Here is a 16,878-nt window from a genome sequence, read left to right on the forward strand (position 1 = left end):
CACTATTCATCTGAGGTAGAGCTAACATTCAGTATGGCCACACAGAATGTTAGTGGGAGAATAAGAAATGTAGGCAGGAGAATGTTGGCTTACAGGCTCCAACTTGAACACATAGAAGATATTTAGGATTGCCTTTTGTGATAGGAACAACAGCTTAACAGTCTGTAGCAGAGGAAAGCTGACAAAAGGAAGGAATCAAGCTTGGGAAGGGGAAGAGAACAGACAGTAATTTGCAGTTTGGTGCTAACTTAGTAAGTATGCAATATGAGTGACATGATCAGAAGATAAAACTCAATAAGATGGTAAAAACAGCCTAAATATAGTGGGAAGACATAGTCTTCCAAAAGCACCTATGAGACAAGGAAAAGAAATACAGTGCTTGATTGCTTACCAATCTTTTATTTGTATTTGCAAAGACAAAGCTCAGTTTCTGTGATGAACTGGCATGTATGGCACTACTGTAACGTATGTATTTCTTTTTGTAGATGACGACACAGACTTGTATAATACTGCATATGCATACAATACTGGTAGGAATTACTCCGTGTTCAAAACGACGCTTTGTTAATGTCAGCAAGTGATGGTGTAGTTAACTCTTCACGCTCGCTTTTGCAATGCTTGTAGACACACTTCTAGTGTCTCGTTTGATCTCAGTTGTTCATGCCTTTTTCCCCCACATGAAACAAGTTTAATTTTCATTTCATTCTTACAACAGAAATTAATTGCAGCTGTGGACCTCTTACTGTAGAGGGATACCCCATGGTTTCTTGATTACATTGCATATATTTTCACTAGTGATTGTTAGTAACGCAGCCTTTCCTTTATAGAAATGGAAAGGGGACTACTGTGTGAAAATGAAAATACTAATTACTAACATGGAAAGACAAAAATAATGTACTGAATACACTTTAAAAATATGCAGTGAGAGTGCCTAATAAAACAGATTTTTTTTACAAACATCTCCAATTTTGTTATAAGCATTCATGTTGACGTTATTTAGCCACAAGAAAAGACATATTCATCTAAGATATATAATCATTGTGTCTTAAGAAGATTATACCCATATGGTAAAATTATTTCCAAAACAAGTAAAAATGAAAGCATTAATAGACTGTGTGCAAAAAGGCTATAATGCCTTCTGCAAAACAGCCATTGAAATTTTTTTCATTTTAGTTTTTGTAGCATTAAACATGCTTTGAATAATGCCTTTTTCTGTGCTGTTCAGATGACTTGTTGTGGGTCAGTGGTTTGACATCTCTTTGTACTCTTGTGATCATCCTCAAGATACGCTATTGCCTCATCATCACAAATCAAATAGTTATTAAAACAATCAAAAAAGGTGTGTTTCCTGCCTCTTCTCTATCTTCTGAACATGGAACAACTGAGCAACAGGATGAGCCTGGAGATTAATTACAGGCTGTCATTAACAGATGTGATGGATGTATACACCCATTAACTTATCCATCAAATTAATTTATTTTAACTGCAATGCACTTTACCTATGTGTTTGCAATTTTGTGTAAAAATATATAAGAAGCTCTCTAATGAGCTGCACAATACACAGCAATGTACTTTTAAAACTCATTTACATGTTTTTGTAATCTTGCCATTTTATGGAGTTACTGTGGGTTCTTGTAGCAGTCCATGTTGTGCTTTTTTAAGACTAAATCTTATGTTATGACTGTTTCTGGTTTTGTTTTATATTAGGTAGCTACAGTCCATCCTTCTCTGCTCAGGCACACCCAGCTGCAAAGACACAGACATACAGACCACTGTCCAAAAGTGCTTCTGACAGTGGCTCCGATGCCTTTAAGGTCTCATCCCCTTTGCCACCCCACGTGCCGCCACCAATACCACCACATCGTATGAGGCAACGCTCTACACCAGAAAAGTAAGTTTGTGCATTTTCAAAAGGTCTTCTTGCTAAGTACAGTACTCCAATTGCAGAATATAACAAGGGGTAAAACAGCAGCTTTAGAATAATGTGACTTCAAGGGCTTTATTCAAGGGCCAGTCAGGTGATGAGGGGTGACATTTGCCAGGAGTCTGGGCATCATGCATGGTGCTGTCATTTCTTCAGTGTGCTAAAGAATTGTTTTTTCTTATTCATGATGCACCCATGAGCATCATTAAGGATTTTTATTCTCATTAGTGCTATTGTCCTGCTTGCTGTGTTTCAGAACAGTCCGTGCTCTAGGAGCTGTCTTCAATAGTTAGTCTCTGAGTAGGAAAGGCCATTTATTGTATCCAGCACCAAAGAGAAAGCATCAAAAAGATGATGTAATTCAAAAGTCAAGGGAGAGCAAAGCTGTACAAGAGCATAGAAGTCAACCCACATTTCCCCAGAGTTCAGAAGTGCTTTATACCCCCATTTTTTCAGTCTCCATTTTGGTAGACCAAGGCAGTGTTTGCAGATTAAAGAGGCATTTTGGATATCTTATAGTTCTCTATCCAAATTCTCTGCACAAAACCAAGTCCCACTGGTTAGAGTTCAGTCTGGAAAAAGTTAATAATAAATAACTCAGGAAAGAAGTACTTACCCTTTTGATAAAAGGGTAAGTACTTGCAAGAGACCTGCACACAAATTCCATTGACTTTAGCATATCTGTAGGTCCTAGCTCAAGAAAAAAAATCTTCTTCTGTAGTATTATATTATTAATACTACCTGTTAACATAATATTATGCTATTATAAATCTATATGTGTGTCTATGTATATATTATATATTAAAAGGGTAATATTTTTCCTTTCATCTGTGCCTACAAGCTCCCCTCTCTTGGTTACACTCAAGCAACAAAAGAGAATTTGACCATTTCTGTCACCTTGGATATTGTAAACATATTTATATGTAGAAATGTACTTATATTAAACAGGTTTGATTAATTAGCAATTTGAATAAAATATTATGAGGAAAAAGCATACTAAATGTCTAAAAAACTATGGCTTTTTCAAAAATTTCTAGGTCATGGCAATCCAAAGTGTAAATCAGTAGATACACATACTGGAGAGGAAGATGAGATTGCTTGATAGTTACTGATTTTGGCTTCCCTGTTGCCAAGGGCAGGTTGTCAAGAGGAAATGCTAAAGGTTAGAGTTGGGCTGCCTCACAGAGGCCATGAGGCTTGAGTTTTGTTAGCAGGTCATACAGAAGTGCAGATTTTTTTAGCAGGACACCAAAATGTGGAACTGTTTAGCTTTGATCTCTGAAGTTGTGTGAGTTGTTGTCCTGTGCTAGGCCAAATGCCTCGGTCACAGAAACTGAGGCCTGTTGCAGTGCACCTTGTCAAGCTTGGAAACAGCTGCTGAGTACTGATTTTGGCTATTTAGCCTCCCCTTTTAATCTCCTGCATGATACAACAGGCAGTGGAAATCTGTGTTCTCCAGGCCAAGGGATGCCAAACACGTTAGCTATGCTTTGCCCACTGCTGAAAGCTACAGTGCATCAATCTTTTCCTGCTGTTGGGAGATTCTTTTTTTAATTGCCTAGAAACCACAGTATTTAAAATCTCACCTAAGAGGCTTAGGTCCACATATATCACATGTTTTATAGCTGCAAGGCAAGATATGGTTTGCATTAGCAGTTGAGCTCAAAATATAGCCCGTACAGGATTAAAGGCTGAAAACTGTAAATTAGTTGAACTGAGTGTGAATCAGAATTTCAGTAGCATCCTTTTTTCTTTAGTGGCTTTCAGTACAATGCAACTTCATCCGAATATTTCCATTTTCCTGTTCATTCTCAAAAAATGTAACATTTTCTGCTCTGAAAAGAATTTTTTCCTTAGTGAAAATAAACGATAAACCATGTAGAACTACTTCCCTTTAAATGTAGGGCATTTTATAAATAGAGATGTCTGTGTCCCTGAAATGCACTTGCAAGCATATTATAACCAAAAGCTACCCCATAGATCTTTTTAAGGCACATGACATGTGCATTATTATGTCAGGTCACATCAAACCAAGTCACACCAGAAAAACCAATAGAACTGATAAAATTTAATCAGTGTGTGCTCTTTCTTATCAAATACAGACAATAGCTGGTAGTATTTCCCCTCCCCTTTCTTCCAACCTTTGAGTTACTAGTGGGCCATTTTACACAGAGTTAAATAAAAATATGTGTGAGCTACAGGTTTACAAGTAGAATGGAGGTAGGTACTACAAGAACTGCCATGCAAAGGTAGCTCCCACTGTAAGTAGCTAAGTATTCCCCCAAAATGTACATGTACCTAGTAATATGACATAAATGACTGAAAAAATATGGTAGCATGGGTTACTTTTTATTCTTTGCATAGCATTATTAAGTTGAAAGCAAATTTGTAATTATAGAGAAAATGGCTACATTTCTATTCCAAATTCAACTGCCAAATTCTTCTTCTTGTTTATCTATTCAAGACAGAGAAACAATATGCTGCTTACAAGGATATTCAGAAGCAATTCTACAATGATCAGGATAATGATCATCACGCGGTCTTTTAAAATAATTCCTCATTTTTTGCCTCAGAAAATTATATAGCTTTTTCAATATGGCCTTATTATCATATTAAGTGATGACAAAAATATCTACCACTTGCCTATATTAGTATAGTGCACAAAACATGTATAGTTATTTGCAATGGTTTGCATCTTTTTTTGACGTGGTATGCAAGGATACTTTTTAAACTGGTTTACTAGTTAAAAGAAAAATATGAGTGATCACAGGCTGGACATCTCTAGTATTCTTCCTGCTGTACTGAGCATACCTGCTGTAAACAGGTTAAAATGTTACAACAAAACACTGCAATGCCAGGCTCTATGTTCCACAGCTGAGATCTGGAAATAAGAGCTGTCGTGAACATCATCTGGCTTTGCAGGTTTCTGTTGTACAGGGCTGTAAATCACAAGGTGGTGACAGTAAATTAGCTCAGTTACCTGCATTTGTTGTTCAGGAATGACTGGGACCCTCCTGACAGAAAGGTAGATACTCGCAAGTTCCGTTCTGAACCAAGAAGTATTTTTGAGTATGAGCCGGGGAAGTCATCGATCCTTGAGCACGAACGACCGGTAAGACACACAAATGAAATGGGTAGTACACTAAGAGATTTGGTAAGAGCCTATCTTTTTATTACTTAGTGTTAATAATTGCTATTTGGAAGAATAGTGAAGATTCTTTCTCAAATACAATTTTGCAGCAATTTGTCTTTGTTCTTATCTGACGGTTGTATTGAAAAATTTGGTTTGGCTTATTTGCTTAACTTACATCTTCTGGTGTTTCCAAGGAATCACCACTGTGCAAACCTCATGGATGATAGACAAAACAGATGGAAACTGCTTTTTCTAATTGGTGTGCATCTACAGCACTTATTTTCAGTAGTGTTAACAGCACATATGATATCTGAATAATTAATGCATAAAAAGAAGATATTTGCATTTTCAGGATGTGCTGAATCGTATATCTAAGGAGATTTTGGTCAAATGCTGGCCAAGGTTGCCCAGACAGGACTTACCTGAACACAGCCCTGAGCAACCTGATATGATTATACCTACCTTTAGCAGGAGGTTGGGCTAGATGACCTCTGGGGGTCCTTTCCAGCCTCAAATACTCTGTGATTTGAGTGAATGTACATTATGATGAGTATACATTAACATGTAATTAGAAGTCTTTATTCCTGCTTTCTGAATAATTATAGCAATTGTGGAATAAAGCTATGCTTAATGCTTGCAAAATGACAATTAACAGAAGTTTTCATTTGCTGAAAGGCACATTCACCCAGCTCTTCTTATTTAACTTTGTGCTATCTTAACATTTTCTTATTTTAGAAAAGCTGTTATGTATCAATGGTGATATTTTCTTTTCTTGGTCTTTTACTTTGAGGTTGAAATGTGTGAGGGAGTCCAGTTTTAAGGAAGAGGTTTATGAAATGAGTACTGGATTGTTATTTGCTTCTGTATTACATGCTTGTTCACAGAATTGATTTTGCCAATTTAAAGCAAATAAGGAAATTACTGAATTTCAGAATATGCAGTATATCAACAGCGTGAAACACCTGAACCAAGCACCTTTTCCTTTGTTTTTCTGGTCTTTGCAGGAATCTATTTTTTGTTAGCTAGAAAACACAAAGCTCATTTTCTGTGAAATTGAGTTCTTGCAGAATTAATGTGTTTTCCAAAGAGGAAATTGCCATTTGTGTAGGAACTGGTAATGAATAAATATAATTAGTATCTGAGTGCAGATGAACTTAACAAATAATTTTATCTAAATGGCAGTGTCATTTGTCCTGAGAACTTTTTGAGTGCCATGGCTGCATTATAAACACTGAGGTAATTTTCCAGTTTTCCCAATGCCAAAGTGGAATAGCAGATTCAAGTTAAAAATAAGAAAATTACACTGATTTCAGTGTATTCCAATAATGGCCTCACTTTTCTAATAAATTATATTTTTTGCTAATGTAATGTGAACAAAAATAATTCATATAACCATTGCAGTGATGATGAATATTTTCAGAGCTATATTTTTTCAATTCTAGCAAACGAATGAAATAACAAGAAAATTAGGTTTGCTGACTGTTCTTGGATCTTTTTTTCCACTTGCTTATGCATTTTACTTTTGCTAATCTGAACCAAGAGATGAATTTTGAGCTTTGGTCATTAAGATATTTTCATACAGAAAAGCTTTAGTCATGTTGTAGTCATGTTACTTACTAAGCAATATCCATCAAGGGTAAGGTCATACTTTGCCATCTTGAAGCTTAGACTAAAAGTTTAGGCTTAGCTGATGTACATACAAGGAACCATCTCATTGTATAAGAAATTTTTAAAGCTGAGGAAAGTACATTCATGTACAGAATTGAGAGATTTTTTTTGTTTATGTATGATTCAGAGCTGTAAAAAAATGGAAATTATTATGAGATTAAAGTTTTGCTGACACTAGTGTAACATAGTTGAAAAATTAGGGAGCTATCACAGTTTCATCAATCTGGAATGTCTACTGTTGATGAAGATGCTATTTAGCTTTATATAATTAAGATACTTCCTTTGAACCATGTTACTAACAGAAAATTAATTGTTTTCACTGAAGTATTTGCTCTCCTTGTATTGACTGAATGGGATATAGAAAGTAAAACTTAACTTCTTAAAGGATGATCAGCAAAACACGTCAAAAGCGCTTTTCATTGTGTGTAGGAAAAGCTGATCTCTGAAAATATTGCATTGGTTCCAAATTCAGATGAAAACTCCAAATTCTCAAATGTGTCAGTACTGCATGAATTAAATCTTTCATCTTAATAATCTCAAAAGATTTGATTTCTAGTGTCTGAAAATTTTTTGATGATACTGAAGGAAAGTAGTAATAAAAATGTGGAATATAAAATTATATAAAAATATAATTATATAAAAAATATAAAATGTGGTAAATATTGCAAAAGACAGACATTTATAGTGTCTGAACTAGAAAGTCATACTTTATTCGTTTTGTATAAATCAAAGGGAGTTTTTCTAACACTTCAAATATCCAATTTTTTTAATTAAATAATTTCCATGTCTACAAGATTGTAGTTTTGGTGGCAAAGTAATCTGTTAAAAATATAAAATATTTACAGCTTCCTTGTATCATAATCTGTCAAGTCTGAAAAATCAGACTTGAGAGATTAGCATTCCCTTTATTGGTGTAGGTAGCAGATTGGAATTTAGTTCTGATTAATGGGGAGATGAGAACACAGCAAGAATAAAAGAAATGGAGATTCAGCGTGAAGCTAACATTTAGTGGGAAATACTATGCAGCAGATCCTCAATGATGAAAAGAAAATCTGCATTAATCAAAACAATGTGAGAAATAATAAAATAAAACATTGACCTAGTAAGAAACATGAAATGGATAGATTGGTTAGGGATCAGTAATTGTTATAGATGCAGAAGGATGAGTGTAGTTGTATTGTGTAGTATCCTCCTCCATGAAACAGGAAATTAGTGTGGTTTCTTCCATAATTTGAATTTGTAAGAGTATAAAACATCAGCATAAAGGAGAGATTTGGGATGAGTACTTTGAGATTGCAGTAAAAGTTTGTGATATTAAGGCATTAAATAGTCTTACCAGACATGGTGATACAGCTCCTTTTTTCCTATTTCAAGAAGCCACTGATAGGGTGGTACAAAAGTTGTTTTGATGTGTGTTTCCATCTCCAGTGTCTGCAATTCAGCTAAATATTCCTCTTTTTCTCCAATATCATCCAAACAATGGAATTGTTTCCTAAAATGAATATTTACTTTCCATTAATAAGTAAATGGCAATGTAACAACTTAATCTTACTCATCTGTAAATTAATTTTTTTTTTACTAGTTTCTGCCTTGTATATATGAGAAGCAATTCCTCCATACATGAACATATATCTATTTCTGCAGTAGAGTACGTAAGGAAAACTCTCAGTGTTGATGTAAAAAAAACCTCATAAAACTCGTATATGCAGTGCCTCTATTTTCATTAGTTATTTTACTCAAAGCATAAAAGTATACATGTGCTATTCAAATAAAACTGTTAGGTTAAATTTTAGTTCTAGATTTTTTAATCTCTGCTCAACAAACAAATTTTCTACTGAGTTTATATGCAAGAAGAATTCATTATTAGAATCAATTTTTCTAAATTACTGTTTTGTCAAATACCAGAAATAGACTGGGCTTGTTCCATGATGTACATCTGTTGTTTTTTGTTTGGTTTGGTTTTTAGTGTAGAGAAAAATTGGAAATTTTCTTTAGAGCATGCATATTTGGTTGCTTTTGACATCTCAGTCTGGTTATCTGAATATTCTGCTTGTTGTGCTTAATATGGCATTATAAAATATTTCTTCTCATAAAGAAATAGACTAAGTCCATCTGGTATTAGACTTGGAGTTACCACAGCTATTTAAAAGTAGTCCAAAAGGAAAAAAAAAAAGTGAAAGAAAATTCTTTAGAGATAATAAAGTGCCAAAGCCAAATTTACAACAGGCATCTCAGCCCTCTGTTTCAGACAGGCTTCAGTTTGGTGTCTGAACTTGCAAATGCAAAATACTGATCTACACGAAAGAGCCATTTAACTCATGAGTTTAAATGCAGTTTTGATTATTATCTGTGGATGTCTATCTGTGTAGCAAACTAAGAACAGGCAAAGCTACATGTAGTACTACAGATGTAATTTTGTTCCTTGTCCATGTTCTATACTTGAGAATGCTGATTCAGTGTTGTGATGACCATCTGGTGCAAAAGGCAAAAGGAATGAAGTTACTTAGGGGTCTTCAGTAGTATATTTTCAATGAATAATCAAAATATTACTAAATTGCTAGATGAAGGATAGATTGTAAGAATATTATTTGACTAGCAAATCATAAAAAGGGATTTCCCTTTATTGCTTTTACTTTCTATTCCAGTAGTTTGGGAGATACTTTGTGAGACTAAGCCAAGTGCAACTTCTAAGTCAAAATGATTAATTAATTTTAAGTCTCTTAGAAAGGGAGATAATAGAAAAAGCTCTGTCAGCACAACTGAACCCAAAAGCCCAACAAAATCAATTGCCTCTGTATTGGTCTTGGTAGAAAAGGGATTGCAGTCGTCTCCAGAACTGCCAGCAGCAGGGAATTTGCAGACTTTAGTGCTCAGTTTCTTTTTGTTTGCTGCCCTCTGCGGCTGAAGCTGTAAATTAAAGTGGACTTGGCTGCATGGAGTTAGCTTTACATACTTTTGAACAGCCTCATTTTATTTGCTACCCAAGAAGAAATTAAAACTTAGAAACTAGATAAAATACATGATTTCTAGCTTCTTCTTTACCAGCTGAAACACAAGGGTTCTTAAACTTACAGCTAATTGCAGGAGTGTCTGAAGTTGAAAAGGGAGGCAACTCCCATTCTCATTTTCATCTCCTTGGCTGGTTTAGGGGAGCCCAGTTGATCTGTCAGTGTGTTCTGCCTCCCTGCAAGGAGGGACATGGTTCCATCACTGGGTAGGGGTGGGGCTGCTGCTCTTCAGGGCACCTTGAGGCTCACAGAGTAATGTCAGTAGGCCAGGACTTCTAGGACCAAAAACTCCACAATTCCAACCCTATATACATTTTAAATTATTTATTTGTTTGTTTGTTTTGTGTAAATATGCCCATTTGTTGATATCAACATTTCTCTGAAAATTAAATTTTTATAGAATTCAAAGGTAAAAACATGCAGTATTTCAACATACAATGACTGAATTTGGAGAAAGGATGGAAAATAATTGTTTAGTAATGTCTTCTCAGATTATTCAGGTGCAATTTGTGGATTTTTTTTTAATATAAGCAAAAAAATCTCTAAATATGGCAAGCATTTCCTGTAATTCCTGTATATCAAGTTGATATACAGCAAAGCTATCTTCTGCATTTTGCATCTGTCATTTTTTGCCCTCATGCCTTCTTATCTCTGTAGAAGAGAATCCTGTGTTTTTTTCTTAAATTAGTCCTATTCTCTATTAAATTCATACATTTTAGTAGTCAGTTCATGAAGCTAACTTCAGTAGTGTTTCTCTACGAAAGACTTGGGTGTCTATAGTTGAGTTCAAGCTGTACTGCTGAGGTACAGCTTTGGATGGTGGAAATATAAGGGCAAAACTCCAGAGGACCTTCATTTCCTAACCCTTCTGTGGAGCACAGCAGGTTTTTCATCAGTGACATTTACTTGCCTCTGCATTCACAGGAATCCTACTTCCCTTACTTGAAAGGGCATTGTGAAGAGAAGTGTATAAAACAACAGCTGGGGTCCAGGTACTGCATGAACAGCTCACAGATACATGAGCACCAAGGTAGTTCTGAAGGATTGTTGACCTTTCAATAGAGCAGAGTTGGCAGGCTGTCCCAGTAACACCAAAAGCAGCAGGAAAAGTGCTGTAAGATGTTTATTACCTGAAATGGTCAAAAGCACAGTGTTATCTTTTGCAGAAAACAGAAATAGCTCTGTGTGATTGCTCCAGTCTACTGGAGACAGTTCAACTTGAGGAAAAAGTGTTACATACTTGATCACCAGTGTCATTCTTTATGCAGGACCCTGTCTGCTTTGATGATTGCTTTCTAGGGCACACCATAATTAGTGTCTAGGTTCTGATAATTACAGTTATGGAGAAGCAAATTTTAAATTCAGAAATGTCTTTAACAAGAGGATTTCTCTGTTTAGAGATATTTAAGCCAACAGTTCACTGTAATTCTGTGCTGCATGAAAGCCTACATCAGATGCTACAAAGAAACTGAAGCTATTTAGAAAGTAATTAATGCAGCCAAGTTTACAGTTGATTAGATATCCCATTGAGAGCTGCACTGTTTTGCACCGTCATGTTTTCATGCTGCTTGAATAAATCTGTCAATTATTCTTCTGTTCACTGAAGAATTTCCTTACTACTATCTTCAATTGCTTTATCCCTTGGTTGTGAGAATTTTCAGATGAAAACAATGTATTCCACTGTAGAAAAAAATTCTTCATTATGTCAACGAGGCTATGCAAGATAAAGCATTTCACAGTACTGCTGAAACAAATATTAATGGAATGCATAATTTTTTTGTTCCTTATCTTTTGACCATAGGATTTAAAATATATCAGTTCCTTTTCATAGGTTGAAGTGGCTTTTTAACATAGTGATGCTTGCATGATGCATATTCCTTATCTCTGCTCAGTGCTTGCTTCAAGACATCAAGATTCAGAATTAACATGCTTTGTGAGAAGACAAAGAATGACCAAAAGCAATACAGATAAAGTTGTGTCTTTATTGCTGATCTGATGGGCAATTTCCTGCCTATGCTGGAGAAGACAATCATTTAAACCATCTTCCTAACAAGGAATCTTTAGCAGCATTAAATGTAATTAACTAATGCAGTGATGTTAAAGAAAAGGTCAAAGAGCCCTCTTAGCTTTAAGAGTGTAATTTTAAAATGTTTAACATCTTCCAGTCCTTGGAAGAACATCAACAAAAAGAAAAGTATTAAAGCTACCAGTGAATGACAGCTCTTGAACACGAATATCCTCTATCTTAAATACCATCTTCATTCTTTGATTTTATTCCATTTCTTTCCCCATATTTGTTCTATGTCTGTGTGTTTGTTGTTAAAGTGACAGCATTTCTAGCACTTTGCTCAGTGTGTGCCTTTTCCTTCCCTTTTCCTTCACAACTGCTCCAGACTGATCGCATAACCCCAGATGACATAGATTTAGAAAACGAACCCTGGTATAAATTCTTTTCAGAGCTGGAGTTTGGACGTCCGGTAAGTGAGGACAGAATATTGATATTTCCACTTTAGGAAAAAATCTTGTTAGAAGGAGGAATTTAAATTACCAAGTTCACCAAGTATAAGCCAGTAAAATTATTATAAGGGGTTTTTTTTGAGGAAAGGCAGTAAAGTCCCATAAATATGAGTATTTTTTTCAAATAGACTCTTAAATTGCTAGAGTAGTTTTAGTAATAGCTTTAATAAGGAGTATGTATTAGATTAATAGTAGTGTGTAAGTACTTAATAACAAGACAAATTCCATTATAAACAGGATGGTTTCTCTCAACTTGTTGCATTTGGCTGGATTATTTTTGAACAATCTTCTAGGACAGAAAAATATGACAGTTTGCATTAAGGAAGCTAAGTTGCAGATCATATCTTTTACTTAAAGGACCAGATCTAAATTTAAATGTATGAAGCCAGAAACAAATTTCTTACAGCAGGAGCTACTGAGAATTTTTTTCCTTTTCTTCATGTCTTACATGTATACATGCAGGATATGTATTTTTTACCTGAACACAGAGATATGGGTTTGCTCTGTTTTCAAGCTGGACACCTGTTTGAATGGACAGACTTCAGTTCTGCTCCAATTTTCACAGAGAGCCATTACCCAAAACAAGGGCTTTGGCAAACAGGTGCTGGTTTAGACCTGCTGCCAGCACTTAAGTCTAAAATTATAAACCTGAATGGTTCCATCTGGCCAAAACACGTAAAAATCAGAAATATCTCAAATTTTCACCTTCAATTTTCTTAGCACTTTCAGTTCTTCTGCAAATACCATAGGCTTAGTTGTATCTAAGCACCTAAGGCTGCTTGTATATTTTTTACAATCGTAAAACAGTAACACTGTCCTTGAGGCAAGACTGAGAACTAGATTTCACTTCCTCCCTACACAATACCTTAACAACTGGGTTGGAGATGCACCTGCTCTTGCTTTTGCACACTGCTTCTCTGGCTCCACAGAGCTCAAAGTCTTTCCTGTACACTCTAACATCTTTAGGAAAAAGGATAGCAAGTATCTTCATCCCAGAAGAGTGCCTAAGAGGATAGTTGCAATATCCAGATAGGCAGAAAATTAAAAGAAGTTAAAATCCCCTTAGAAAAAGGAGGGAAGTAAACCTAAGCACTCCCTCAGTCTTTTTAAGCATTCTCATAGCTCCCCAAGATCCTCCCAGAGATTTTTTTGAGTTTAAAAAGCAGAAGCCACAGGCCACAGACAGGAAATCTAAAGACATGAGCTTGAGAGTATCAGGACTTAAAATATCCCCATTCTTTTCATTCCCTGTCAGCCAACACTTCTCTGGAGGCCTATCAGGATTTTAATTAGTGACATGCCAGCTACATGAGGAGCCTGAACACAGACACAGGGCCTTGGAGGACACCCTGGAACCAGGCACCTTAGTCCCTTTCTAGCTAGCCATAAGCCAAAATCAAAACTCCCTGCTGCTTCAGGGAGAGCAGAAGAGAAAGCAAATGGTATATACTCTTTAAAAACCTTAATGTTTTAATCATAGCATTTTAAAAATTACCCATTGAATATCCCGTGAAAATTTAAAAAAATAATAAAGGTAAATATATCTGGGTTTAATTTCTTGTGCAGTGGTCTGTGCAGTTATCACATTGTCATGGATTACTTTTTATCTCCCTTATCCTGCCATTCAAGTGGTATTATCATTTCTCCCTCTAGGTGGGCAGAAACAGTACAGATAAATTCTTCTGATATCTCAACAGATATCTCAACAAAATTTTACTGATAACAATAAATTTAAGATAAAATATATTGAAATTCCCCCAACAGAGCATAACTGCGATGCTTTAGACCTTTCTCTTTCAGTGTTAAAACTTACTGGTATTTATTCAACCATTCCAGTTGTAAATTTTACCACCTAAAGTTATTAACATTTTATTAAGATATTTAAAAAAAAAACACATTTATCCTTCCATTCTACCCATGTGTGTCACTCTTTGTATCTGACGCTGTCAACACTTAATTTCTAACTGTGTCACCTTTTCCACATGTTTCATTCCTTGCTGCCATTGATCCTCCTTCATTTCATCTCTACACTTCTGCTTTTATGATGCAGCCACCTAAAAAGCTTTTGGACTATGTTCAAGACTGTTCTTCTGGTGTTTCCAATGAGGTAAATGAATGGTTCTTTTTCAGATGATTCTCTTGGGAAGAAGGGTTGGAATGCTCACCATTTATATCTTGGTTTGTTAAAATTTAGTTGTTTCCTTCTGATAGCTATGAAACATTTCTAATTCACAATCATTGTATCCTTGTCTTCATATCTTTCCAGATCACTAGTGCATTTGGATGTTGATCTTATTATCCTAGGAACTGTGAGTCCTTATAACCAAAACTTCTCAGAGATTAACACCCAGAATTACACAACACTCCATACGTCTCGAACTCTGACAAATTCCCACTTTTCAGAGTTGGGCAAGTGCATTGCACAATTAATCCATCAGCTCAGTTTATTTTTTTATTAAAATATCTGACTGCAAATTTTATGTGTCAAGTGAAAGCCGTTGTGGCTAAGCTGTCATTTCTCCAATTAAGTATTTATGACTAAGGTTGGTCATCAGGTAAAACAGCAATTAATAGTACTTTTGTAATTTATAACTCAGGATTGACAGTTGCTGTCAGTACTCCAAATAAAATTAATCAAGATCAGGTTGTGGGTTGACATTGCCCTACTCTGAGTGGGAGAGACTCAGGCTTTCATTCCTTCCCCACTCCCTCCCCATTTTTACAGCGTTAGGGCAAAAGTCAGCAAATCCTCTACTGGCAACTTTGCTTCATGTGGTGGCTTTACTTCATCCATATTTGTGATTCACTCTCATCTTCTGTAGTTTCTCCAAAAGTTAAACTCAAATTGTGGTCTTAAATTGTTAATTGTTTGCAATTTACTCTCATTTGATTTTAAGCTCTCTATAGATCTAGAAAAAGCTCATAGTTTTGAAATTTGGGCCCAGTTCTCTGAAAGAAAAAGCTTCTAGGCCTTTTCTAATTCCTGTTGGTTTTCAATATATCAGGGAAGACAATTTGAAAGCCCTAACATGACTTTGAAATATTCCCATGTTCAGTAGGTCTGGGTAAAATGGCTATTAAGTATCACTGGTTTTCTCTTGGATTAATTTACAAAGTCCTCTCTTTAATTTTGAAATTTTAGTAATCTTTAAATATGCTAAATCATGTTCAAAAATGACAGCAACTTAATACTTCTCCAGAGGAGGAGACTATTCAAAATAACTTGATAAAGTATTATTAACCATCATGCAAACAAGCCTATTTGTTATTTGCCTTTTACTTTTGACTACTTTCCCTAGCTCCATTTTTAATCAGCATTAAAGCCTCGATGCATGAAAACAGCTAAAATACTGAGTTAATTCTAAATATATATATCATTTTTTTAGTAAAACTAAATCAAAGTATTCAGAAAAGATTTGAAGTTGTCATCTCTTTTTTTCAAGTTGCCTTTATTCATATAGAGCAGTGTTGACTATTATGGAAGATGGCTAATTCTTTTTGGAGATGGGAGAGATGTGTTCAGTTGGGCAATCTAAATGTGGGTCAATAAACACCCAAGAGCTGATAGGGCAGCTGCAAACAGTAAAACAAGTAGTAAAAAACAACCACACACAGTATTTACTTTCACCTTTCCTCTATATGTCACATCAATGAAGCTCTTCCTATGGAGAGAAGGTATAAACTCCACATAATCTATAAAATAATATATGCCTGTAGTGAAAGCTAGTGTTGTAGAATGGGCAAAGTACAGGATCTGTCATAGAGAAAAAACTTCAAAGCCAGCATCAAATAAAGGATAAAAGGGCAAGTTGCATTCAAGGTGGTAAAAGAATCTTAAAGGATGTAAAGTGAAAGCCAGTAACCCAGCCGTCAGTTTTGGCATGATAGGCACTTCTAGCCATCTGTGTATAGCCTGGGGAATGCTGTGGATAAGGAAGTTCCCTCTGGTGGGATTTCCATTGTGTGATCCCATAGCCTTCCACAGGAGACAGTGAGGATCTGCTCCACCCTTGAGAGTGACATCGTGGTCTGTGCAGGCACGGAGCCACTACAGGTGGTGGGAGGCAAGCACTGCCTCAGGGCCATTTGGCCACTGTCCCCTCCGATGTGGTCAGGGGTAGCAAGTGGAGGTGGTTGGCATCTGCACAAAAGAATCCACAATGACAATTTATCTGCAGCGTTTGCACCACCTTGTGCTACATTTCTGAGAGATCACCTGTGGTCCCGAGTTTCCTTCCTGGCTGCTTCCAGACTGTGGCAGTGACTGGTCAAGAGAAGGAAGATGGCTGTGGCCAGTTTTGAAATGAGACTGGGGTGTTTTCCAGGACAGGCTGAATGTGTTTTATGGGTAGTGCAGGGAAGTACACAGACCTGAGGCCTTTGCTTCCTGTGGTAATACTGGCTGTGGGTGTGAGCAGCGCTGTGTCTGCCTTCTATGGTTTTATTGCAGATAGACCTCATAGTATTGATATATATCTTAAAATCATTGCATTTGGAGAGTGATGGGACATTAGTCACAAAGTACTTATAAGCCTTCAGAGAGTGTAAAGAAAAACTTGAAAATACGAACTATGTGAAAATAGCTCAAGTTTTAGATAACATTTATTTCATATTGTGGCATGTTTGTG

At 35.9% G+C, this 16,878-nt stretch overlaps 1 protein-coding gene across 6 annotated transcripts in view; it reads left to right on the plus strand.

The window, feature by feature from the left end:
• The window catches only part of SORBS2 (sorbin and SH3 domain containing 2), a 144,978-nt gene that overhangs the window by 96,807 nt on the left and 31,293 nt on the right, over window positions 1–16,878 (plus strand). For 3 of the 6 annotated variants that reach the window (XM_059471434.1, XM_059471435.1, XM_059471439.1), the window contains 3 exons: window positions 486–530; window positions 1,708–1,891; window positions 4,922–5,036. In XM_059471434.1, coding sequence (XP_059327417.1) covers window positions 486–530; window positions 1,708–1,891; window positions 4,922–5,036 — 344 coding nt within the window. Of the gene's footprint in view, window positions 1–485; window positions 531–1,707; window positions 1,892–4,921; window positions 5,037–12,126; window positions 12,211–14,300; window positions 14,358–16,878 lie in introns of all 6 variants that reach the window. The other 3 variants (XM_059471437.1, XM_059471436.1, XM_059471433.1) reach the window with 2 other exon arrangements.

This window comes from Ammospiza nelsoni, chromosome 4, assembly GCF_027579445.1.
Source record: "Ammospiza nelsoni isolate bAmmNel1 chromosome 4, bAmmNel1.pri, whole genome shotgun sequence".
NCBI classification, from domain to species: Eukaryota; Metazoa; Chordata; class Aves; order Passeriformes; family Passerellidae; genus Ammospiza; species Ammospiza nelsoni.